This window comes from Trematomus bernacchii, unplaced genomic scaffold, assembly GCF_902827165.1.
Source record: "Trematomus bernacchii unplaced genomic scaffold, fTreBer1.1, whole genome shotgun sequence".
In the NCBI taxonomy this organism is placed as follows: Eukaryota; Metazoa; Chordata; class Actinopteri; order Perciformes; family Nototheniidae; genus Trematomus; species Trematomus bernacchii.
Window position 1 is genome coordinate 12,949,955 of NW_022987973.1, and position 27,854 is coordinate 12,977,808.

General features: G+C 37.6%; 1 protein-coding gene across 4 annotated transcripts in view; it reads right to left on the reverse strand.

Moving 5' to 3' along the window:
- The window catches only part of LOC117471727 (protein diaphanous homolog 3-like), a 161,513-nt gene that overhangs the window by 130,894 nt on the left and 2,765 nt on the right, over window positions 1-27,854 (reverse strand). For 3 of the 4 annotated variants that reach the window (XM_034116926.1, XM_034116924.1, XM_034116927.1), the window contains exons 2-7: window positions 24,900-24,932; window positions 23,689-23,871; window positions 22,355-22,459; window positions 14,168-14,298; window positions 722-796; window positions 468-537 (exon numbers count right to left, since the gene is read on the reverse strand). In XM_034116926.1, coding sequence (XP_033972817.1) covers window positions 468-537; window positions 722-796; window positions 14,168-14,298; window positions 22,355-22,459; window positions 23,689-23,871; window positions 24,900-24,932 — 597 coding nt within the window. The remainder of the gene's footprint in view (window positions 1-467; window positions 538-721; window positions 797-14,167; window positions 14,299-22,354; window positions 22,460-23,688; window positions 23,872-24,899; window positions 24,933-27,854) is intronic. The other variant, XM_034116925.1, reaches the window with a different exon arrangement.

Consider the following 27,854-nt stretch of genomic DNA (forward strand, 5'->3'; position numbering starts at 1 on the left):
CATGTGTCTCACTGTGTCATCCAGATTGTATCAGGACATGAGTAAAACTCCCCTCGATTGGCTTCATATTGTAGTAATGCTGCTCTTCTCCTCCACTGGTTATAAACCCTTTGTAATCCCAGGTGCCTAATTTGGTAATTGCATGAAAACACCAGATGTCGAAGTGGAAGAGATTAAAATTACCCTCAGAGATCACAGTGTACTCCAAATACGAGAAGTTATTCAAGATGGATTATCCCGAAGGGTAAAAGGACAAAACTGACATACTAATTTGAGGAAAAATCTAACATTTTCCAACACAGCTGTCTCTTCAATGAGTCTATGATGGTTTATCAAATCGCAAGAAACCCCACTGAAAAGTTAAAATGGTGAATGTTGTTTTACTGACTTTAAAATACAGACAATACACTTGCTGAATCACTGACTAAACCTTAATTTAAATGAAAGAAAAATCTTTATTCGTTTACCTTATTGTTCATGACGGCTTTGAGACACTGGACAACTTTATGTTGATTCTTTTTGTCAAGTTTCTCTTGCCTATGGAAACAAAAGAGTAATGATGAACTGATGGTCTGTAATGTTCAACATAAAGACTGTTTGCAGGGGGGTTTGAAAGTTATTGTACATTGTTATATGCGGACAAAGGTTTCTAAATAAACAATTATACTGAGACAGGTACGAAACTGTATACAAATATGGATGACTGAATGCATAAACTTACTGTTTCTTGAACAGCAACCTTTCCAAAATGTCCAGCAGCAGTCCAAGACCCTCATGTCCAAAGCTCTGCACCCAACTGAAATAACAAACATCCAATCAATATCACAACAGAGCAGGACTGACAACTGACAGCAACACTTTCAGACTCATCAGCCACGGAGAAAAGCTTTGAGACAGAACAACACATGTACAATTCAGTACTTTGTGCTCAGGAAAAAAGGCAGCAGAAGTGAATAGAAGGTGGCATGGCTGATAAGAAAATGTGCACTAAAATATTGTAGCCAGAGGGAAGCAGCAAATGGAGAGCACATCCAGACACTTCATTAAGACTGACTCTCAAAATTATGAAATAAGACCAATCTGTCCAGAAAGCAATACATGTAATTCAAAACCAACTAGTAGCAAGAATAATACTGAACTTTACTGTGCAAATGCATTTTTAAAACATTTGGACATATATCTACTGTGATAATGCAAAGATATAATTATGTTTATACAACCAAAATACTGGTTAAAGGCCTGGATTAATATTCTGAGAGAAAAAAACAAATGGCAAAAACAACAAGAAACACACGGCAGCATAAGGATTATTAAAATAATTCTTTATTATAAATATTGAACTTCTTTCTAAACAATGTAGGCAAATTGATTGTAAGAAGGTGGTTATGAACTCTGGCCTGGGCTACTAAGATCTCTCTGGATGCACATTTTATTTGACAACTGTTTTGAAAAGAATGACGCCAAAAGTAGGGCATGTCTTTACATTAAACACATAATCCTTTAGTCGTTGTGATTCTAGAGAACATGGTTGCCTGTTCCATACACAACCTTTCTTTTTTAGCTTACTGGTTAAGAAGACAATGTGCCACCTTGGCCATGTTAATCTAGTCTTTCTCCTATTATTCTCGCTGAGCACTACGGATAGGCACTGGTGTGAAGCGAGGCACAAATATTTCTGCACTAAATAAAAACGACTAATACTCATGATAGCTGACGACACAGAGACACCTTGTGACACCAGTGTGGTTATACTATTGTCTCACAAACAGTGTTGTTAGCAACAGCACTGAGAGCAACAACGCATCAGATATGTTACACAGATACAATTATGAATACCTTTTTTATAATCAGTTTGGAACAGACAACCAATTTAAAGTAACTTCTTTAGGTAAAGCAGTACGTATTCTAAAAACTTGGAGTTTATATATTTTTTTATTAATATTCGTCTATATAAAAATATTATCAATATAAACTTTAAAGCGTATGAAAGAAACAGGGTTTGTGTGATAGTGATGCATAACAATACACGTTTGCTTCATGAATAAAAATCTAATTTTGAGCCTACCTGGATTTAATCAAAACAGAATGGCAATCAAGATAAAAAAAATAGCAGTATAACTTTGTCCTTGTTACTGGAAATCAAATGCTGGAGATCTAAGGTTTTCTCACAAAAGTGCAGGGAATGTCAGAAAGAGTAGGGGTAACTTAAGAACAGAGAAGTTTGAACTCTGATTCAAACAAGGAGCACAAAAAGGAAGACAAATCATATTGTGAGTTCAGGTGAAAATCCTTAGGGTATGCAAAAAACAGAGACAGCATGAGTAAGATTGTGAGAGACTGCACCTCCCTGCTGATTGAAACTTAAATTACATTTCTGATCATCAGCATTCAGTGTTTGTACAGTTCTAATCAACAAGCTGCATGCATGCCAGCATGAAATCTACAGAAATTCTCAAGGTGACAACATAAAATGGGAAGCTGTTATCCGAATATCATTTCTTGAAAAGCATTATAAGATTTTAGGTTGATGCTTGTCCATTAGTTTATTCATGTTTTGTCACATTATTGTTTCAGATGGTTGAAGCTTATTCTGGCTTATTCAGGGCTGTACCCGAAGCAGAATTGTTTGACTTGAATGGAGTTTGGCTGCTAGATTTCAGAATATGACTACCGGTACTCCTTCCTGTTGTTGTTGTTGTGGCATGGCAGTATAACGAGCAGCTCGAGGTCAGCTTGGAAATGCCCAGCGAGAAGGTGATTGCGGTTTTGGCCTTGAGCTGCCAGCACCCCTTGCCCAGAATGTGCCCCTTCCCCAGGGACATGGACCCAAATGCTTGCTGTGCCCTCTCTTCCCTTTTTTCCCTCGTCATTACCATTCATATCTGTATTCAAAGGGATACATTATTTACAAGAGCACAAAGTTCTTCATAGATCTATTCTATAAACCTGCTCTCAAAGTACAAACCCTGACCAAAAACAATGTATGATTTGGCTTCATATTTAGATTTCTTCACACCTCGTTTTCAAGTGATTTCCATTCAATATTTTTCACCAAAAAAAATAAAGTGTGTTTGTTTTGAGTGCTGCAACTTCATAAATATGTAACGGTAGTTGATTCAAAGAAGGGTAGCACAGCAAATCTGAGGTTAGAAGGTAACCTAAAAAATGCTTAAATTATTTTAGTTTTGACTGCTATTTTTGCATGTAATTTAACATTAAGTAACCCTAACCCCGATTTGCTCCATAACATAAGGATAGCTTACTGTTGAGATGCTCTACACCAGGGGTCTCCAACCTTTCTTCATCTGAGAGCTACTTTGAAAAAATGAAAGTGGCCAAGAGCTACTTGCATCACATCGCTTACATTTATTCACATAACCCTCATCAGTTGAATTAAGCTATACTTTTGTACACGTGTGAAATTGCAATACATAAAGCTTATCACAAATCTTAACTTCACATCAAGGTCCAAGAAAACGAAAATTTCTCACATATTATTATGGCCCACATAGTAAGTACTTCACTGAAAATGCACATAAATGTCCTTAATCACCACCTGACAAGCATCTTATGGCACATGTGTAAAATAAGTGCATTCACTGTTTTTTACAGTCAGTGAGATGAATGGCACTGCATGGAGTCCACCATAGAGGTGTATGCTGGAGTGTACCCACTTAGGTTCACTAGAGTCATTTACATGTTCATCAGTCAGTCTTGTTCTGTATTTAGATTTCATGACATTCATGTCAGAAAAAGCTGCTTCACAAAGGTATGTAGAACAGAACCAAACAAAGCAGACATTTTCAGTGCTGCTTGGTGAATGTTCTTATAGTTTTCTGGGTCTACAAGGCTCCAGAAATGTTGGGAGTTTTGCTGAGACTTGGAGATTTATAACCTCCATCTCCATCTCCACATGATTGACACTGAACAGTTGAGCCATCTTTTTTTTTTTCTTCTTCTTCGTCTTGGCATTAAATTATAAACCATAATAAATCAATTGTATAGGTCTAGCCTCCCTATATCTGTGTGTGAAATTGTTCCATCCTCAAAAACTAAAAACTAATACTTCTGCAGTCTAGCTGCAGCTTCTAGCTACGGTCTTCTGTTTAAAAAAAGACACTGAATGTCTTGAATGTGGCATCACACACATGACTTGAGTCTGAACACAGCAGACAACAGGAGTATTTACAACAGCATTATAAAAACAAAAATAGTGCATGTGGGTGCACACTTACATTCTCTGTCTTACTGTTACTTAAATCCCATGAATTTATGAGATTAAGTTAGCTTCATCATATCTCAATCAGTGATTAAGTGAATATTAAAGTTTCTATTGGGTCACTATCAGCCTGTCACTCATTATTTTCAGGGAGGGGGCGGGGTTTGGAGGAACGGAGAGGAGACGGTGATCGCGGAAGCTTTCCTCCTGCCTTCACAAACTTTACACAAGTATTTATCAACTGAAAATAGCAAGAGGACATTCATACTCTGCAATCCAAGACTTGATTAAATCCACCAAAAACCTGACATGACGATAACGAGTGTTTTTCAAAAGACACAAATCCCTCCCTGTGTGTCTCTGAGCCGCAGCGACAGGGCCTGATTCAGAGCGGGTCATTCTGCTGTTGGTTCTGGACTGGTGTTGGTGGAGAAAGCAGACTGCTCCGTGTGTGGTGTCGCTGTGCCGCTGTCACGTCTGTTCCTTGATCTCTGCGTCACCGACCAATTTGATATTCGTGTGACAGAAACAATTCTAAAATAAAAAAACCTTATTGTCCAGCCACGGCCGAAAAATCAAGAAGCAACCTTACTACGCTATAATCGATAATCGAGCGGCGAGCTACTGAAAAGCTGCCCGCGAGCTACAGAAAAGCTGCCCGCGAGCTACCGGTAGCTTGCGATCGACGTGTTGGAGAGCCCTGCCACAGAGATCCATGTACTGTTCCAAAACAATCTCAGATCTGAAATGTCTAAAGTGTACAGTAGTAAAGATTACACACATGTAACTGAGGGATTTAAGCATGTACACAATTAGTGAAGGGTTTCTTTCTAAAATAATCCAGGCTTCAATTCAACCTGACCTATGCTGACAAAAGGAAGACAAGATGCAAGAGAGCAGAGTGCCTCCGCATCAAAATGGTGTATGACTATTTGTGTTCATTTGTGACAGGGTCAAGAAAATAAGAGGCTGACAAAAACAGTCACTTGGATTCTGATGAAGACAGGGAAGGCTGTTGCCAAGGTAGCTAAATAATATGGCTCTCATGTTTGAGAAAAGAATCTATTTAGCCTACACTTCTGTCTGGGCCATGGCCCAGGCCATTCTGGTTATAGAGTACCCAAGGCAGGGGTCTTGACATGAGCTTCATTGAAATGCATAACTCAGTGGCAACGACATGCTAGTTTTTCATCATCAATAGCTGAGGCAGAAAGTAAGGGAAAGTAATCAGTTGATCTATAGAAGGAATTATTTCACAGGAAACGAACAAGCCCATACTGTCAGGGTCTCCAACAACACATGTGACGGATATCGGCCTTGAAATTCAGAAGAGAAAAGTGGAAGCGGAGATGGTGACAAAGGCTTCTTGTAAAAGGCCTGACAAACTTGGACTCAGTGCCCAGAAATAACAATAACAATAAAATAGCTGTCCACAACTGGAGATAAGTCTCATCTTCTAGAACAAGAACAATCAGGCCGATGCAATAATACATACAAAAAATATGTCTTTGTGTCTTAGCAGAAGGTCAGGAAGAGCTGGGAGAAGGCAGATAAAGATAGACAGACACTGCACATCTCTATCGATCTGGTGCATTCTGCTAACGCACAAGACACTTTTGAATCGGCCTTTGTGCCTCGCCAGAACCTGCTGGTTTTGTTCTCACACTGTGCAGATCAATTGACTGGCAACAACATTGGGGCTTACACTGCATTATTGGTTTGGCCAATGACAATGGCATAAAGTTGGTTCGAACAAGATGGCCACCCAATAGACATTAAAAAGGCATTACTTTGCCATTTCTATTATTAACGGAATGTTAAACAACAAAAATAAAAATAGAAATCTGCAGATGTCAGGAATGTGTAGACATTGGTCTGTAATGCAACAGTGTTGTTTTATCAAAGCAGTGTCAAGACTATAATGTTAGTCATAAGATGTAAAATACTAGGGGGCAATCAATTCTGGTCTGTAATAAGTGACCCTGTAATTAAGGGTCAAATCCATACAGTGTCTGCCTGTCTTGAAGCCCCCAATGGAGCCCATCATGCCATTGGGCTTGTGTGTTTTACAATGTGACATGTGATCTGACCTCATGACTACTGGGTTTGTTAATGTACAGCAAGAAAAATCTGTTGTATTCTTAAAAAAGCTATACGGTAAATAGGGTTGCTATTTTCATATTATAAGCAGTAGTAGTTTTGCAGTAGGTCATAAAATAGTAAAATAGTAGTATTCAGATAATATCAATAAAAATGTTGAACGTAAAAACTTGATGAATCAGTATTTATATTCATTTATTGACCCGTTTCTTTATCTTGTGCAGCTAAGTGGTTTGTATTTGACATGCCGTCTGTCTCCACTCTAAAGTAATTAGTATTTTAAATTCTGTTTGCTAATCTAGCATGCTTTGGCAGCCCTTGGGTTTCATTAGTTCCTAACATCTGGCACCCCTCCCACATCCCAAATGAGAAACTTTAATCACATTCTCTGCCTGAATGTCCTCAGTGTTTGGAGCCGTGTCGTGGAAAAATTATCGGAAAACACTGTCCTTAGTTGTTCTTTGCTAGTAAAACTGCAGCACTGATTTATATCTGACAGCGGCCTTATATCGTAAGTCATTAGTCATGCAGATAGGACATAGAACAGACATGTTCAGTGTCATTGTGCAGCATGGTCTGGGTCGCTTCAATGTTAACATTAGTCACTGAACTACACATGCTACTTTCAAAGCCGAAACAAAAGTTGTAGTGATCCATTTCCTCCTCCAGCAGTGTTCACATTTCAGAAACATATGACCCTTTTGGTGCAAATTAGCTACTAAGCTAATCGTGACACATTTGTCTTAAGTCAATCGTATTAATAATGAATTAGGATTGTGTTTTAAATCTCAGGGTTGATTAAACTGCACTGTGCCCAGTAAATATTATCTACCTTCTAAAATAAATACATAAAATACACAAATGAGTGTGTCTGTTTTGCCTTTACAATATAAATGTATGTCTGTGTTCTGTCAGCTTCTTTTTTTATTTTTGATAATAAACTTGGGGTTGTGGTTGCAACGAACATTAACGTTGGCGTGTCAATCTCAGAATCACATTTTTATTATTGTAATCATTAACTTGGCTTACATTGACCTGCAAAATGGTGTTGACCCATACTTAAAACTTGAACTTGAATTAGCTCTGTTGCTTTTCCTAACAAGGAAAAATTACTGAATTTTTTTTTAGTTCTGGAGCCATGAGGTATTTTCGGATTACAAATAGGATGTTGATGTTTATCGATAGAAATCCGATTCTGGTAGCAGCTATCAATCTGCAAGTAAATCTGGCTTCTTACAGTCTTGTGCAAACACTGGCTCAAGTTTCAACATATCTTTGTGAAAACATGTTAGTGGTCAGTCTCCCAACATGTGTATGAGATATTGTAAACTACTTGTATTTGTTATGTGTACAATTCACTATCAACTTCATTATTAATGCTACCTCTGGGATCAGAGCATAGTCACACCTCAACATCAACAGATGCAAAAAGAAGCACAGCAGTATTCTACTGAGAGGTATCATCTCAGAGAGACACCTAGAAACCGAGCAAGAGCATTAAAAAAGAAGGAAAACAAATTCATCATCCCATTCCCTGGGAAAACAAAAACAGTCATAAATCAAAGAGAAGAACGGGGCGCCTTATCACAGCTAAGGTAAAGCTTGACTTCTAACAGAGTCTCAGGAGGATGCCTCCAAGGTTCCAGTCAGAGCAGCACAGTGTTGCACTCCGTTAAAGAGATTATGAACCAGAAATAAAAGATTAACTTTAAAATCTTGTCCCTAGTATAGAAAGTTAACCGACTACAGGAGGGCTCTCCAGGGATGGAGAGAAGTCACAGCAATGTGGAGCATTTTAAATAAAAAATAGAGGTCATTTCATTCATTGAGGACTGATTGATGCTCTAGCGGACTGCCACTAACAACAGTGACAATCTTGTTAAAACTAACCAACAAGTTTAAAAAATATTGCACATTTATAGAGTATTAAAATCAATAGGAGTTGTGTTTGTTTCTACATCATTTAAAAAAGATATCCACACTCTAACTACATAAATGAGGTGTATACCATACACACATTTAGCAGACAATCCAAAAGATTTCACAAAAGCTAATACACCCTTTAATTTTGGAGTAAAAAGCCCTACAGTCTTGTCAAAGGCTGCTTATACGGTATTTCACTGATGAAAGGAATAGTGGTTTTAATGGTCAAATTACAGCAAAAATAACATACCGCTTAAGGACCTAAAGCATTTCTGTGTTAATGTAACTTTGTCATATTTTTTTCTGTTACCTCTCAATATTGAGGACTGTCTAACCAATTTACAAGTATTAAACATATTTTTAAATCAATACTTGTCATTATATAGAATTTGTGGCTGGGGTTGCATTGGATAGCATGAGATTTCTTATAAAGGAGATAATTAGTGTTTACATCCCATATTTAATAAAGGAATTGATTTATTTATATAAGTCATACTGATAGCAATACTTAGAAATGGTGAATATGTGTGTGCACTACTTGGGTGGCAAGTGTATAAGAGAGAAAAAGCATCTACGCTTTATTAAAAACATTGGTATAAAGAGGGAAGCTAAACTGTACTCTACTTTATAGCCAAGCTGAAAGAAAAAGAAAATACATTTGTGGCTTTAAACCTGAAGGTCAGTATTAATATAAAATCACAAACCAATTTCCACTTGTTTGTCAGATCCATTTATCAAATCCATTTAATACAATTACATCTTTTAGCCTTGCTGATCCTGTGTGCAGTGCTGTGGCCTCTTTCACAGAAAGACAGAGAGAGCCAGAATAGCTGAGGTGTTAAAGTATACAGGGGTCAGAGGCAAGCGTTCACAGAACACAGTGCAGCTTCAGGAAGTACTGTACAAAATGATCGCCAATGGGGACTGCTTTGCCCCGCCAGAAGAAACCTGATGAGGGTGCACATAAGTCTGTCAGCCTATAGTAGCAGAATGCAAAAACCTGATAGCAAATGGAGGCAGTGAGCAGGACATTGGCTACAACAATGCCAAGAACGTGACCGTGATAAGAATCCACAAACAGTGGCAGACAAAATACCTTTACTGCCAAATAAATCCCACACAAAACGATTGTAATGGTGCGATTAGATAGCAAGGGGTTACCGCTGTCAGCACACTGCTTCTTGCCATGGCAGATTTATCGTCATTATGAGCCGGACTGTCCATTGTATTAAGGGTGACTTAATCAAGAGTCTGGGCCTATGGGCCAAGTTTTACTCAATATCACAAGGGAGAGCTTCTAAAAAAACAGTGCATATGTATAGACCATAGTTCAGTAACAGGCGGACCGCGGTCCGGATCCGGACCCAGACGCCGACCTATACGGACCCGGACGTATAATCAATACATTAATAGGAGATTTCAATTTTGATGGGGCAATTATATTTTAACCGCCACCGACAGGGGGCGAAAGAGACGAGTGAGCGATACAGGGAGAGAAACACAGAAGAAGAGACGAGAGAGCGGCAGAGAGAAGCGGAGAGGAAAGTAAGTGAGTGAAGAGAAGAGTTAGCGATACAGGGAGAGAAGCGGAGAGGAGAGTGAACAGGCGTGTTAGCGGCAGACAGGGAGAGACAAATAATTACACATGGCGCTCTCCAAGAAGAGGAAAGTGGACAGTGAGAACAGAGCTTTTAACCCTGAGTGGACGGACTCATTCATGTTCATCCTGCCCACTGGGAGCACAGAACCAGTGTGTCTCATTTGTTCACCGTGGCGCTCATTAAAAGTGCCAATGTGAAATGCCACTATGAGACAAAACACAAAGTGTTTGACCAAACATTCCCACTCAAGTCAGAACTGAGGTCACAAAAAATAAGCAGTCTCAGAGCCCAATATGATCAGTCCACCAGGATCAAAATTAAAACTAAATATCGTTCCAGGCTAACCAATGAGCACCTGCATGTGTGTATGAGAATGGCCCTGACACCATTTCAGCCCAGATTTAAAACTCCTGGCAGGACAAGCTCGAGCTCAATTCTCGCACTGAACCAAAGAAAGTGAGTGAGGGACTGCAATATAAGAGGGAAAGAAAGAGAAACTTTAAAACTGTTCAATTGTTATGATGTGTAAAGACTGATATTGTTCTATAATCGGCTGAAACTGTTAAGTCATGATGTGAAACGGTTAACAAAGAAAAAGGGAAACTCAAGCTGTTGCTACACTTTATTTGATTTATCTAAAATTAAGCACTTTTAAGATGCACACATTTTCAAAAGCTATTTTATTTATTTTCTCTATTTTATTTTTAAATGCAGCCCGAGAGGAACATTACACATATCCACAGTATTTTACTGTATAGTTCAATGTTAATTGACAATATATATTGTCATCACCCCAGCCACAAACTGTTCTTTCTGTTGCCGTCTGGCAGACGTTACCGCAGCATCCAGGCAAAAACAAAAAGATTCGGAGACAGTTTCTTCCCGCGGGCAGTGAGACTGTTAAACAATTGAACTGCTGAAACAATTTCAAAACATTCATCTTCTACTTAGTAATATATATCTACTATCTAATATATATCATTCCAATAACTTGTATATAGACTCGTACTGCACTATTCCACATACTCACTTTATTTTAGAACTATTTTTGTTTTTGTATTACTTTTAATATCTGTATTAATATGTTGCATTGTTGGAGAAGCCTGTGACATAAGATTTTCAACGACATAATTACTCTGTAGCTATGTTAGTTTGACAATAAAGAACCTTGAACCTTGAACCCCCTTATTGTTGTTTATGAATTGTACTCTCTTTATTTGATTGACAGTCAGTTGTTGATTACATGCAGACGTTGATAAAGCTACAGCTACTTCAATATATATCACACTAATTCATAAAGCAAGTTAGACATTTTGAAGTTCCGGACCTTTGCATGGGGAGATTTTCTCTAACTGGACCTTGTTGAATTTTAGTTGAATACCCCTGGTATAGACGGTTGCTTTTTAAGCCAAGTTTTATCAAAAACCCATGTAACCAGCCCGAATATCCACTATTAACACATTGCTAGGCAGTGCCTAATTAAAACCTGCCTGTTTGGGGCCATTTGCTTCGCCTCCAATGTTACTGCTTACAGGTTTTTTTCTTTTCTTGGACTTTTTGAGTTTTTGACATATGCCATTAATAATTGCCTAACTTCTGAAACACATCCCTGCTTGGCTAATGTCATTGATTCTAATTCTAAATTCTAAAACAAAGATAGAATCTTGGCACTCATTTTATCTTGGCTATCTTGGAAAAGCTGCGCTGCTGAATAGGTTCTAGAAAAATAATAATGAGGTGTCTGTTCTTTAACTCCTACATTCATGTGTCGTCACACATGCACCACTATGTTAGTTGTTAGGAGAGAGCCGCAGTGGGCGGGAGTGCTATTTACATGTGAACTCAAAAAGCTGAGCCTGAAAGTAGCAAGGCTTTTTTTAGCCATCAGAAGGCTTAAGCCCAGAAAGAAATCAATGAAATGAGAGATTCAAGCTGTGTTTACAACATATAAATGAACCAAGGTTTACTCCCTGATGCTGGAGTGGTTATACGCAAAGGAAAAGGGAGAAGCCATAGCCATGGATGGTTTGACGGATGAATTGAAGGGCTCAAATATGAAACATTATGACTATATTTGAGCAGTATAAAACTATTTAATTGGATATAAATAAATACGTTCATAGAGACAGCTGAGTCTTCCTGTGTGTGATGCATACTTGCATTGCGATGGTGCTCAATATTATCATTTTTATTGCAGTATTTTGTGTGAGCGTGTGAGCGTGTGTGTGTGTATTCTGTTGCACTATTTTATCTGTTGTATTTGTTCTATGTCCTATATATATGTATATGTTGCACTGTTGGAGGAGCCTGTGACTTAAGTTGTTCATTTCCATATCTACACTGTAGCTAATGTGCAAATGACAATAAAGCCTTGAAACTGAAACTTGAAATAAGCCCAAATTGTACTTTGTGAGAAAGGCACAGGGGTCATTTGCGTGTGTGGCATTTTCAACATGATTGATCTTGAGGAAACAGGATATAAGTGTACCTAGTAAACATTAAAGACAAGGCTATGTGTGAAAATGACACCGTCAACAAGCATGTAGTGATAGTGTGAATATCTAGACATGGAGAACTTTGGAGCTACAGCAAATGAGAGCAGCTCTACAAATGAACTGAGATTTACACACACATATTTTTAAGCTATTCTAGTATGCCCGACCAATACAAAGAACACTTTTAAGGTTAGGATAATGTCACTACTCATGTAGTTGCTTTTTACTGTTCTTTAGTAAGTGTGCAGAGCAATGTTGGTTTAAAATGGCAATTTGAAGGTTGGATATTTGTGGAAGTATTGTGTATATATTATTAATTTAAGAGGTAAATTAAGTCCAGTTTGATGTTACTATTAAAAAGAAGGTTCTAATTGAAATACTTCTTTTTATTGTCTTGTTCGGTGGCATAAATGTGTGCATTTGATACAGACACAGGAGCGGTTGCTTTAGGGCCTCATATATAGACCTTGGGTCAAAATAATGAAATCCTCGACCACGCTTAATGTAACATGAACAGATCAGCAAGTTTTCCCTATTTGAACACCAACAAACTATCCACACAGGGTTCTTCATTTCAGGAAGCTTCTCATCCATCTGCTTTTTAATCTCTAGCAGAGATGCTTTCTTTTCCTTTGCAGGAACTGTTGGATTTGGTGATGAAGGTCAGTTTGCTTGTTGCTTCAGCTTCCTCAGCATATTCATGATTTCTCAAGGGCACAAAGGTTTCCATCCTAGCTCTCTTCTTTCTTAAACCATACAGCTCTGTGAAGGCCTTGCTATTCAGGTCAAACGTATGCTGCTCTCTCTTTCTCTTCTCTTCATCCAGGTAGAAAAAAGTACTTTTTTCTTTGTGAGTTTGTTATCAAGTATGAAGTTAACAGTGTGTGTATTTTTTTCTGATGACAAAATTGATTGCAATAACTCGTCAAACCACCTGCTTGTAAAAGTGAAGGGATTCTTGTTAGCACCAAAGCAGCAGCAAACACCTCTCCAAGTGTACCTGGACACAGACATCTGTAATAGAAGATGCAAAGCCAGGGGAAACACATCTCTTCTGAGTGCCTGTGTCTGGCTTTGCCATGGTAACAGACTAATAGGGGCTAGCAATTTTTGGGAGGAAATAGGGAGGTATTGAGGTAGGTTGGAAGATGGGGATTTTCTTTTGTGTTGTGTGTAAACATTTTGTACAATCGAAATTGAATGTTCTTCTTTTTTTTTTTAAAGGTCACCTATTGTGCAAAATCCACTTTTTCATGTCTTTTAAAACATGTGTCCCCTCTGTGTAAAAAGATTCTGAACGTTTCAGGAAAAGAGATTCGCTCACTTTTTGTCCTGATCCATCAGATTTTGGCCACTTTGTCATAATGGTTTTTTTGGCTTGTGTAACCATTAGCCAATAACCAACCAAGGTAACCCCCCCACCTTATCACCTGAATCTCCTCCAAGAGCACCATTGTGTATTTTTTTAACCAAATATCTCTCAGAGGGGCGTGGGGAGTGGCTCCTTATTTTCATCTAAAGTAACAGACAGAGAATCTGCACTTTTGAAACAGGGCTGAAACAGAGGGGTTTGTGGGATGCTACAATGCATGATCTGTTTGGTATTTGGAGCCAAACACTTCAGAGACATGTTTGTATATATCTGAGACCTATAATATATTGATGAAAAACAGTATAATAGGGGACCTTTAAAGGGAATAGAATATGCGCAAACATATTTGACATGGCATTAGATAGTTAATTACGTAAAAATGTTTTTATACTATGTACTCATTAATAAAAAATAAAAAAAGAGAGATAACCGTGATGACACTCAAACTAAACTGTACCTGACAGGGTTGCTGTTGAGGGACACTCTCAGTGAGTCGAGACAGGCAAACAGGCGTTCGTCCATCACCCCAGACTTCAGCTCTCCCAGAAACTCCTGGGGAGATATCTGATGACTGCTTCTCAAGCTACCCTGGAAGAAAGAGGAAGAATACATCTCTTAGGTATAGCCATGGCAAAAGTTTTCAAGACAACATGAGGCCAAAAACAGAAACTGAATAGTCAATACACATACAGAAAAACCATTGTTGACAGTTTTATAAGTGGATTACAAAAGCACAAATGTGCCGAAGGATTATTTTCCAGTATTGCACTTGTCTCTTTATAACCCTGAAAATCTATTTAAGTCTCGTCGACTACTTGAAAAATGTTCATTCTAATAATCCTTGTCAGATGAGTGTGTATTTGTATTCTTCATTGGAGCAGCAGCATTAATGTTGTAAGAGAATTGCACTCAGAAGAGCAGATACCTTTGCCTACACTGCAGAGTGTAATAGTTACAAAGGAGCAGAGAAAAAAACATGGTTTCCTGTACAATACAAAAAATTAGTATTTTTTCCAGTTTTAATATTTTTATAATAATTAGAACCAGTTCGAATGAGCTGGATAAAAGAATATGAGCAGCATTAGAGACTTCACCTTGGGCTGTGATTGCTAACTTTAGACTAAGAAAATCCATAAATGTAATTATAATGAAAAAAGGTTGCTCTTTAAAATTGTAGTACAACATATTTGGCATGTTAGGAAATCACAAAAAATCTGATCATTTTCAAATAAATTCTAATTGTTAAGCGTTTTTCCTTTATTGAATTCAGGAAGCTAATCATGTTTACACATTTGTTGGAAAAGGGTGCGAAATGAGAATGAGAGAGATGAATTCAAGGTTTTTTTCCCAAGGTTTAAATGTTGTCTGATCGTATCACTTAATAAGAGAGTAGCTTTAATTATATGGAATTACAGGCTAATCAGCAATTGAACAAGACATACAATTAGATACTATAAGTAGGGGTGCAACAACTAATCGACTTAATCGATTAAAATCGATGACCAAATGAGTAGCCAACTAATTCAGTCCTCGATTCGTTGGTGACGTCATAACGTGTGTATTACGCGCCGTTAAGCTGCAACGTTATCGGTCTTTTTATCGGTACTGGAGACATTTAAAACAATAATGTCATATGTATTATTGCTACATAAACATTATATCGCAGTCTTCGTGTCGCCAACTCCGTTTCTAATATGCAATAAGACTACAAAATGCGTCTATCATGTATTTTCGATCTTTCCAATCCAGACGAGAGCTCTCTCTCCCCCGTCTGTGTGTGAGGGGGCGGGGCAGTTTACACACACGCAGCTGCTACATGCAGCAACACACACACACAGCGGAGATGGCGGAGAGAAGCGCTCCAAGGTGTGGTTAAATGTTACCCGTGGTTAAATGTTATCCGTGTCGATTTGGACAATGCTCGTTGCCAAAAGTGCAATAAGAGTTTAGCATGTAAGGGCGGTAACACGAGCAATTTGTCTAAACATTTAGCAAAAGTGCGCCACATTCAGACGGAGAAATGCACCGTTTTCGACTGTCTTTCTAGTAACTCTATAGCCCCCCCATCCACGATGGCTCCGAGTGTTAGCGAGGCTTGCTAATGTAAACAAAGATGAGATTATGTCCAAAACAAGGCAGGCATTGTTTCTGACAGGAACTTTCTGTGGGTCCGCCGCCGATTTGACGTCATATCGGCAGCAAATCTGTATCTGCTTGTTGTAGCCCCGTTTTTAAAAGATTTGGGTACGGAGGAAAAGAGAAAGGGTTTTATTTTCTGACGCTGCGTGAGTTCCCCCGACACACCGGGGACACATATTTATGTATAAAAGACATCAAAAAGTGCATTTTGCATGATAGGTCCCCTTTAAATGTAGATATAAATGTATAATTTTAAAGTTCAATAAATGGATGTTTTCAAAGTCAATGAATAATCGTATTTAATAATCGTGATATCAATATTGACCAGAAATAATCATGATTATGATTTTTGCCATAATCACACAGCCCTACTTGACTATGTGAATCTTTTATCTGATCTGATCTGCTATCCTTGGTTTAAAATGTTGACGGACAGATTTTGTATTTATCTTTCAGCAGAAAGTTTAATAAAATATGTATTTTTGAATCAAGTATTCATCTTAATTGTTAGTTTCCACATGCTTAAAACAACCTCAAGCTAAATCTAAAAGTTGATGGCTAAATAAGAGCATTTGAGAAATTTTGCAAGGCATAATCCGAATAATCGATTATCAAATTATTCGTTTGTTGCAGCCCTAACTGTAAGTCTACCATGGGCATATAAGAGTAAGGTTATTGGCTTTTTTACAGTTAGTGGAAACTATATAGTGCTGGTTTCTTGAGTGGGTGTGCACTTCATAATTCACTGTCAGTGTTCAATTTTAGACCAATAACAGCAATATGAAACAAGCAAAAACTGTTCAGCCTAAAAGTACATTTCTATTAATTTGGTAATACATTTTACTAAATGTCCATATGTATATGTATATAACCACAGTTTTATGACAACCTTACGTTTATTTTCAGTAGTTTGTGCATATCCGTATCTATGAAGTATTTTCATAATTACCATGGAAAAGTTCAAAACTGTTTTAAGTACAAACATCGAAAACAGATTTTTTAATTTAGTTTGAAGCATTTCAAGCAACATGTTTCCGACTGGATAATCTTTCAAGGCTTATTGATCAAAGCCAGCAGCGTCCCATCCTTAAGCAAGCCCGGGGTTATGGGTAAACCTAGATGCTCGATTCTGTTCTCTCTTTTTTGACCAATCATAAATAGTTTCCAAACGTAGTAATATCTCAGACCAAAAATTACACTTTTCCAAGAAGCACATTTTCCAAATAAGCACATAATTCAAAATATTTTAATGGTGTTTCAAATTGTTGTCATGAACAGAAATCAAACCAATTAACTGTGACAGCCATAATTTCTCACACTGCAGGGTTCTATATTCTTGCAAAGTATCACATGGAGATAACATGGATGTTTTTTTTTATATATATAATTATAATTAAATTAATTAAAGGTCACCCAATCTCAACAACCCTTAGGTAGAGGGTTTTTATAATGTACCATAAATGCATTTCATATAACTGACACGTATAGCAAATTACAGGCATCTCACACACTGGGGAATATACACGACAAAGCTTCTCCTTTTTAAGTCTGGGAAAACACTTGCAAGACAATTAAAGCTGAAGCTTTTTTTGTTTGTTTTGGAAGATGGTGTAGCGAGAAAGATACATTTATTCAGAATAACAATTAAGCTGCATCAATGTCAGAACTTTACAATCCTCGGGACGTTTTTTGATTTAAAAAATACTGTAGAAAACAACCTGTATCACAACTAGCAGGAAAGAATAAGCACTTTCCCTGGCAGCAAAAACAATGGAACTATACCCCGTTTGTCTCTACCCTGACACCTCGTCAATATATAATACGCAAAACAGTCTCACTCAAAAATGTTATCTTCAAAAAATAGAAGTTCTAAAAATGCATTAAAAAAACTTTAATTAAAAGAAAAGGTTTTTCATATAACAATACATTGTATATACTTGTACAAGTACTGAGGGTTTAACATGCATTGTTTAAGCTCTATAAAGTGTAATTATGTATATATATACACACAGTATATGCGCTTGGGCATGTGTTTATCTTACAATGACCAGCTCTGTTAACAATCAATTACTTTAATTAAGGTCTAAGCCACACTTGGAATTTGGGAAGCCGTGGTTAATAATGTATGCTTGATCAATGTTAAACTAGAGACAGTAAGCACCTGCCTCACATCTTCTAATACTATTTGATTAAAAGTCTCTGAGGCTTGCTGCTAGCAATCAGAAAGTCAGGGTCAACTGAGCTCCTCAGCACTGCCGATTCACATGTTCTCAATAGAAAATGTGTAAGATACCCACTTGATTGGGCAAAATAAGATGGCTGAAGCTTCAGAACAGCTTTGGCCGAACTTCAGAATGCAATTTGTGCACACTGTGGAGTTTGATCCACATTGATTGTGCATATGGCAGCCATCATTACAACTGTTAAGGAGACCATTTACACTGACCATTAACTCTTTAGATGCACATATAGGCATGTAAATATTGTGTAAGGCACAGTAGACTTGAAAAAGTATATCTGTGTATAAATGTCTTTCTTTGCAAGAAATAGCCTTGAACACTGGTTCAGAACACTGAATTTGTTTGTATTATCTATATCTCGCCACTCTCCTAAGGCCCCGGCCCCACGGGAACAAAAACGGGTTGTATCCGCATATTTCTCTTGCGTATAGCCCTTTTTGCCACACGAGGCCGTAACGAAACGATAGAAACGGACCCCGCAAACGACAACGGGTCCAAAGGTGGATAGATCTGGGAACGGAGCGCTCTGGGGGGTCCAACGGCTCCGTGTGATCGCCTCTATACGATCATTTTGTGATAATGATGACGCAATAGCCCTGCCTCCCCCCACCTCTGCTGCTCACCCCCGCAAAAGTACACTGCACACTGAATTCAGATTATTTATCTTTATCTCGATATGGACATAAACGCGAGTGAAGTCTAATCTGACAGGACGGAGACACGCAGCTCCTCCCGCTGTGATGCAGCGGGAGCAAAACACACACTTCAAGTCAGATCATCACCCTTAGCTATTTTAATTACCTCTCAAACTACCTAAACTAGTTATAAATATGTTTATTTTTACTGTCGGGTCATCATTACTGGATCAGCTGCTGCATGAGACAGACACTGACGCTGTCAGAAGAGAGGCTCCGTATATTTTATTATTATATATCAATATATAGAGTCGTTATTCATTTGTATTAAAGCTCAATAAATAACAAAGAAGACCTTTGACCGGCACTTTTATAATTTTGTCCGGAAGATTTAAACTTTAACACACGTTGACCGGCGAAAAACTCTGCCCGGTTCCCCCCACCGCGGTGAATAAACAGAAGCGCAACCTTGACAACCATGCTTCTTCGCTGCTTTTGTGGAGGAAGTTGCTGCTTTTGTGGAGGAAGTTACAGCGCCACGTACAGGCTCGGCATATGTATTGCAGCTTTTCCAGCGGTTGGATCTAAACGGAGCTGTCTCGTGTGGGCAGACACTATCCGGTGTATATTGCGTGTGAACGGAAGCTTTTTGGCGATTGCGTTTGCGTTAATCCTATGCGTTTTGCCGTATGCGTTCCCGTGGGGCCGGGGCCTAAGTCGTGGTGACATGGTGTATCACAAAGACAGAGCAGAGACATTTAAAAAAGGTAACACCAAGTAAAGCCCCATTTCATACACAGCAGGGGAACTGCAGACACCTTAACACAGTGGGGTTTCTAGAAGAAGTAGAATCATTTTGGTTTTTTCAAGACAACTACTGCTACACAAAACACTGGCAAAGGTCAACAAACATTTTGTGTAACACAATACATGACACGCGTCTCTCATGGCGAGGCAGTCTATCTCTGCCAGATATAGCATAATACAATGCAACTCAGTATGGTGGAGATGGACAGATGGTACCGGAGCTTGTTCCTCTCCTGTGAAGGTCACCGTTTCAGTACAATGAGCCAGACCTTGTATCAAATGGAGAATATGACACTTCATCCAGTTTGACAGTTTTTTTATTTTGCAGCTAGCCTTTGTGAAAGGACTTTCGGTATGATAAGAGGAGGAGAATAATTGAGAATTATAGATATTTAGATTAGAAAGACATAATGATAAGTATTATAACATTTCTACCTGATAACAAGTTAAGTGATAAATATTATGAGCATTTCATCTTAATCATTCTCCAACTAAAGAATGAAGTTAAAGATGCATGAGCACACAGTGAACACCAATATTTACATTTCATCTAAGCTTATTTGCATAATAAGATCTAAGATCTGCATATAATGCATCACAATCAATCAAAGTGTATTTATATAGCCCAATATCACACATTTTACATTTGTCTCAGGGGACTCTACAATATCAACAGAAAATAATTGTAATAAATGTAATAATAGCACGCAATCTTCTTGGACTTTAATTGCACAGGAGGCTTAAACGATTAAAATCAGCGAGTGATGTCCTGACGGGCTGCTATAACTATAAAAGCAACCACTTGTCACTATGCTTGCTGCGATTCAAAGCCCCAAGCCTTGAATATTCTTTGCATAAACACAATGAAGCCCCATGGCTCCAAAAGGCTTCCTGCGCCCGTTACAATAGCTTAACCTTGAGCGTATTATTGCTTAAGGGCCTGGCATTAGTCTGATTATAACATGAGAGCCTGGCCAGCCTCATAAAAGAATGCTTATTCTACCATGGTCTCGAGTGATTTAAGAATAGAAAGCAGAATTACATCCAGCCTGCCAGAGTAAACTGCACCTACTGCCACAAGATGTTAACTCAGTAATTACCCAAATGAGAAAGATGCTTTATGTCAATATGTTTGTATTCATAAGTCTTAAACATGCAATTTATCTTAGCCTGTAAATGTAGCATTATGAACAAATTATGTTTAGAAGGGTGTTAATGTGTTGCCTTTTGGCCAGTGGCAACATTATTTCACCATGCAGGTAAACACATGCCGGCATATAAACAGACTGGTCCCCATGGTAACTAGAGATGGACAGCCTCAGGCAGCTTTGGAGCGATGTCTGGTTATAGCAAATGAAATAAATTCAAGTCATTATGCCACTGCTCACATATAAATATTTTTAAAACATGTAAGATGATAATAATAATAATAATAATAAGATAGTGTCAGTTGTCTGCAATACAATGAGAGATTAATTCAGCATTGGTTGACTTCTGTGACATCTGTTAACAACAGTTTACTTTATTAAGAGAGATTAAGAGAAGTCATCTTAAAAAAGGTTAATATGAAATCAAATCAATACAATAAACACCTCATGTAGGCTACATTTTCATTATTATTCAAACCAAGTATCACAGACTGAACCCATATTAACTCTGGACACACTGGGGTAGATATTTAATGGATATCACATATATCACCGCAGGGAGTGTTACTGGTCGGAGAACATTAAAGTAAAGTATGGCCTATGTTGGTCTGGGAGAGAAACAATGGTCCACAGTTTCCATTTCTTTGGAGATTGAATCCTTTTTCTCTGAACTCTAACAGTTGTATCACCCTCTATCAAGAACCGTCTGTATGTTTGAAGGGGGAGTAAAGGAAAAGCTTAAGGCTCAAAGCAGAAACTTTGAAGGAAGACCAGTCAACCATGATAGCAAACTCACAAAACATCATCAATTATCTTCCCGCACTCAAAAGTGTTGTCAAGAATGAATTCCAAACCTCATCCATTTGTGTTGTGAAGCACTTTTACTCAAAGGTATCAACAATTAATGTTGTGACGCACTATCAGCCAAAAGGAACAGAAATTATTAAAGCGTAAAATCTATTTTTGAATGGGGTGAGCTAACATAGATAAAAGGAGATAAAGAGGCTTAGGTTTACTTTATGAATGCAAAATAAAGGGTTCTTTGTGGCGGTGTACAAACATACAGAGAAACATATTCTACTAAATGCAACAGTTTATGAATACATGCAATAATAGTTTTCCATAGTCATATTCATTATCTACTGTTGCATCTGAAACGGCCCTCAGCCTGACTTCTGGCACGGTGCCTGGAGGACTGTAAGCCCCGCAGCTCTATGGGGAGTGGGCTCTATCGCTCCACAACATCAGACAATCCTCACTTATTTGTTGTAAATATTTAGTAAATATCATTTTAAGTACTGTTTTATACAATATGGTTAGATTTATTTCGCATTTTGTTTTGAATCTGTTAAATAGTGTTGTCCTCGACACAGTTGTGTGTATTTCTACCAATATGTCCGAGAGCAGGTGTTACTACGTCTCCAGATAGACATGACAAGACAAATGATATCGCACTGGCGTGAGGTCAAATTACTTTTTCATATTGAATGATCAAATTCCATCCTCCTCAGTCTCTCTCAGGCAAGGTCCCATGTGAGACATCATTTTTCATTGAAAAATACACAGAATGATATAATATGTGCCGATGGTACGGGCGAAGCGATATGGTCTTAGTAAGTAAGGCAGCAAAAGATAAGGAAGTAAACATTTTTTTAATAGTTTTTAAAAAACTTACAGTTTTGGAGGCAGTAAAAACATACTGGATGACCATTTCCCTCTTGGTGCTGAGGTCCTTGTCTCTCAAAGGGGTCTTTTTTTCCTCATTCAAGTTCATGTCCTCCTGAAAAGGAAAAATAAAAAGGAAGATATAATTGTTTTGACATTTTAATTGAATCATTTAAAATGCAATGTTCTTTGAGGGTTTTTTTTATATCAGCAAACCTCTGGCAACCTGACTTGATTTGTTTTATCCAACAGCGTATTAATTATACGATACTTTAGCAATAAATGCTCAGGGCTAAAGTGTTAGCATAGACAGCTGATCCTTACCTAGCAAATTCACTTTTTGCTATTAACTTTTATGTAATTAATTGAATATGCAATATTGGGCAAAATGTTAGACAGTGATTTAATTCCTGAAATGGTATTAGTTCAATTGAGGGTGATGTCATATTAGAGGGTTAGACATTATTGCATGAACAGCAGAACAAAGTCCTATGTTACAGAGAAAGCCTGTTAGTATAAGAGTGTTGCATTATGGGGGAGCCTTAATGTGGTTTTGCGAGTGTCTACCTGTTCATCTACAAAAAAGCATGTCTGGAGGTAGTCAGGCCCAAAAGTCTCAAGTAATTTCACTTCCTTGAGTTATCTACTTTCCAATGACGAGTGATTTCAGTTCTATGCAGGACATTAACAGTGTATTACAAATGAGTAAAAAAAACAGTCATCTCCCAACATCTCTACAGCAGTTCACCCAGCAACCCTCTGGTATCAAATAATGCCCTTTTGCAAAATAGCTAGCCAAAAAAGTATTTGAAACACTAACAATCAGAGAAAATCTGTTTCTGGTCCTCAAGTGGAGGCAAGCAGTTTACTAAAAAACAGGGTTAAAGAGAGTCTATTATTAGAACCATCATGCTGCTGAAAGATTTGTCATATTTGTCAAGTAATTACATTTTAAAAAGTGTAAAAATTATTTCCTGTATTTATATTCAAAAATATGAAAACGCATTTAAAAGATTTTCACTGTGGCTTTGTCTTGCTTTAAAATATTGGATTTACATCAAGCAACTATATTGGTTTTTTAAGAAAGTTTATTACAGCTTAAGGAAAATTTGATTTATTTTGAATGCCAGTGACATTAAAGCCTAAATATTAATTGTATGATGTTACACTTCATTGTCAGACAAAAGTTGATCATCCTCCTTCCCAAGTTTGAGCCTTTAAAAGAGTGAGTCAAGAGATTGTAATATCAATTAAGGCCTTATTTACGATCGTTGTATTAAATGCCTTTAGAGGACTTCAAGGAACCCTGAAAAATATATTGTACAATAAAAAAAATAAACATACCATCATTTTTTCAAACAGAGCCAAGATCTCCTTTTCTGAGGTGATCTTTGATGAGAGATCCTCAAACTGATGTGAGGTGGATGATGAAGCAGTGGACCAATCATTGGCATTTGGTTTAGGGTGAGATAACGGTGGCCGCTCCTTTTTACTCCCTGGGATCCGAATACTGGCGAATCTGTCCAGCTGAACAAACAACAATGAAAACACACTTCAAAACATGAAAAGTACAAAATAAATGTAGTGATAAGTACACAGAAGATGCAAAGTGAACAGAAATGGTTAGATATTCAGAACAGATTAGCAACACAATTAGTTTATTAATGAGTAGGAATGTCACAATACCAAAAATTAACTAGTTTACACCAATACCAGTGAAATTCCACTATTCTCAATACCCATTTAATAACACGGTAAAAACAACGAAAAAAAAGATTCCATGTACTTTAACATACACTTCTTTATTACTGCTCGTCTACTGGATTTGTTAAGAAGTTATACAGCTCATAATTCCCTCTCTATTAACCATTTGACATTTACATATCTCCTTCTGAAAACTTTATTTATTCCAGTATCTCAATAAGGTAATGTTATATTTACATTAGCCTCATATAAATGTTCAATAAATAGTTTGTCAATAGCACCTCTATTCACCGGCAGCTAACAGCTAACGTTGAGCAGCTTTCCTCCTGCTGATTTAACAAAGATTTGTTGAGGACATTTAGCATTTTAAAAGGAAGAGTAGGATGTCCCCTGGTTGCATTAATAGTGAGTTTTATGGGTCACAATCCCTGGTTCTATCGTCACAGTTAATCTGGAGCCCTGATGTATTTATGGCACATTTCCAAAAAGAAGAACCGCCCCTTTTTCTTTCTTTTTTTTTGCATTGACTTGGTTCTGGTAGTATCGTTTCTCATGACATCCCTTATAATGAGTTAGAAAAAAACTTATATTAGTATAAACAAAGAAAATACAATACACAGAACATATGTTAAACATACGATGAGCAGAGCACTACCTAGAAAGTATGTAGAGTAAACAGTAACATTAGTAGATGAGACAGGCAGTGAGTGTTGTTCTGTGCCGTTAATAAATCCAAAGTCAGGCACAAAAGACCAATTATTTCAAGCAGATTAGATGACTTTTAGTGATGTTAGATGTTGCTGACAAGAGACTGACAAGAGAATAGACAGCATCAACTTCTCAAATCTTACCACATCATCTGTGATGTTTCTAAAGGGTAAGTGCTAAAGGTGGGGAACAGAAAAAACAAATCAGGAAACAAAAAGAACCTGCATGAAATGTTAAACCAGCCTAGAGCAGATTACTGTTATTATTTTGAAAGAGACATCTTTGATTGCTCACTTAGTGAAAAGTGTTGGTTCTTTAGATTCTGCATTAGAGAATTAACAAGGTAATGTTGTGGTGTTGTAGCTTTAGGAGAGAAGGATACAATAAAGTCTGAAGGGATAAGGACCTGGAACTCTTGATGTTGTTTTGTCCCCACAATGTTTCACTCGTACAAATAAAGACACATATCCTTTAAATTGCCATCTATGGTTTAACTAGATATGATGTTAAGGTATGCAGTGGCTATCAAGGCTTTGTTTTAATGGACCTAATGTTTGCCAGCTTAGTAAAGCCTAAAGTACTGCACATTCCCCAGGGGCCTGTACTATCATCACCAAGCACAATGGGTGGGTGCCAAATGTCCGGACAAAAAGCTAAATCTTCTAGCTACACCCAGCAGGGCAGTTTAGCAAATGATTCAACATATGTTAAAATATCTCCACCAGATTGACATGGTAATCAACATCAAGGGGACTAAATAATTATAAAACTACCTAAAAGAAAGGCCTTCTCTAACAAGCTCCTTGTTGTAGAAGGGGAGTGCCTGCCGAACAAGTTTGTCTGCTTTTTCTTTGTTTTTTCCTAGACTTAATGTTCAGGTTACCATCTGTATTTCAAACAGGTGTAAGGAGTCAAAAGGGCCAAAGGAATGATCCTAATAAGGAATGGTAAATCAATACAGAAAATATTGAATTTCAAAATGTTTTCATAAAATGAAATGTTGAATGAAAAACTGACATGGAAAGGTTACATTTTCTTCAAGCATAACAGCAGACGGTACAGAACCTCAGAGAAATAAATCAATACACACCAGTGTTTAATTAATATAAAATGGCCGGGAATAAAATGTGTCAGCCTGTCAATAAGCCATCCCCCTAATGAGTGTTTCCAGATTAACATCGTACAATTTTGTTCAAAATGTGCTTGAAAGCAGACAGAGAGTTGACATGGGAGAATATTAATAAAATGACCCACCATAGGAATTAGTTGTCTCCACAGATCAGCTTGACAATTGTGCAAACTAATTGGACACAGCTGTCAAACTTTTACCATCAAATGCCCACAGCTTGACGAGCCAGTGTAGTGCACTGTACTGTATATGGAACAGCACCCAAGCTAAACATTAACTGTTCTGAAGTTATATTGTCATATGCTTAGTATTATATAGTGAGTATGCTCAAAAGTAAATAATCAAGATATCATGAAGTACATGAAAGAAAAACTAGCGTAAGGTTTACATTAAGCATATAGAGTAGGAAATGAGGACGTGTTATTTCACACATCTCTACTTCCTTTCCCCTACACTTTGCGGGTGATAAAAGGACAAGCTGACTTTCTTAACGCTTTGCCGAACGTCATCATAATTGAGCTTTTCAACCTCATGGAAACAGCCATCGATCGCAATTGGATTTTAGGGGCAACTCAACAGCGACCTAGAGAGATTTAAATGTATGTCTCTTTCAATAGTAAACTGAAACTCAAGACAAAGGCTATGCCGCTGCTAATGCTTGTTTCATTTTAGAACTACATCTACTAGTTTGACAGCTTGGTCAAAGTGTCATGTTGCACTGGTCAAACTCATGTGAATGTGGTTAACATTTTTCAAATGTCTGCAAAAAACAGACCACATCCATATCACGATACACTGCACAACTGCTTCTCCTGCACTCCATGGGACATGAAAAGAAAACTTTTTCTATTTTGGATAGAATGCGCTGAAACTCCCTCCGACGCTGTATATGGAGGAAATGTGCCGTAAGAGCATAAGGGAACGTAATGCTAGAAGGAAAAACAGAAGCTGACAGCTGGAGAAAACCTCCCCCAACAGCATCCTTCAACAACTGAACTTCTAGGTTACTTGTTGTCTCAGTCCTTTCACTGCTAACGCAAACAAGTGATGGCCTAGTCCGAACAGTCAAATAAACCGTAGCAGTAACTTAGTCCTTAGTTCCGGCAGGATTAATGCAATGATATATGATTAGGACATAATGCCACGTCGATTTTCATTTTTTTCACAATTGTTGCTACTTGTTTTAAACAGTCTAACCCCAGGTTAATCAGTGCCTGTTAACAAATACTTACAAAACAACAAATACCATTGTGGATGCCCTGAAGTCAGCTTTAGAGCCAGTTAATTAACTAGCAACGCTTTAGTGTTTGTTCAGATTATCAAGATCTCACTATTGCAACTCTTTTCATAAATAGACTAAATAGCATGGCCTGACCACAGTAATTTGTCAATATCAGTAAATTCATTTTACTTTCAGCTATCACCCTGTTCATTTAATTAAACTCTGATAACATCTTTTTCAATTAACTGGGAAAACTACTTCAAGAGAAAATGCTGATTTATAAAAGGTGGCGCATGCTTTCCAATACTGAAATAGATGTAAAAAAGGAGAAGGGAGGCTTCATGGAGCTTGGGGAAAACAACATTAAAGAATTTCAGACCAAACCCAAAAGAAGACAGCATCCAAAGACATCTCATTTTGAAAACATATTTCTTTGGCAATTCCACAAACCTAATAGGGTTGTGAATTATCAGTGTAAAAAACTAAACCTTTAAAAAGAATTGCCTTAAAATAAAGATTTAAATGAACATTTCCTGTAGAAATCCCCATTTTCTTAACATAAGGGGTTCCTTTTTCTCCATGGTTGGGTATGTTCAGGGGCTAAAAATGTTATATAAATATCATCAAAATTCCAAAATGCCCAACATTTGTTTTCTAAACTTACAGTACATGGAGATGAAAAACAATTGTTTTACTGTCCGGTAAAAAAGGTTTAAGGTTAATAGAATATGTAAATTGAGTGTGTCA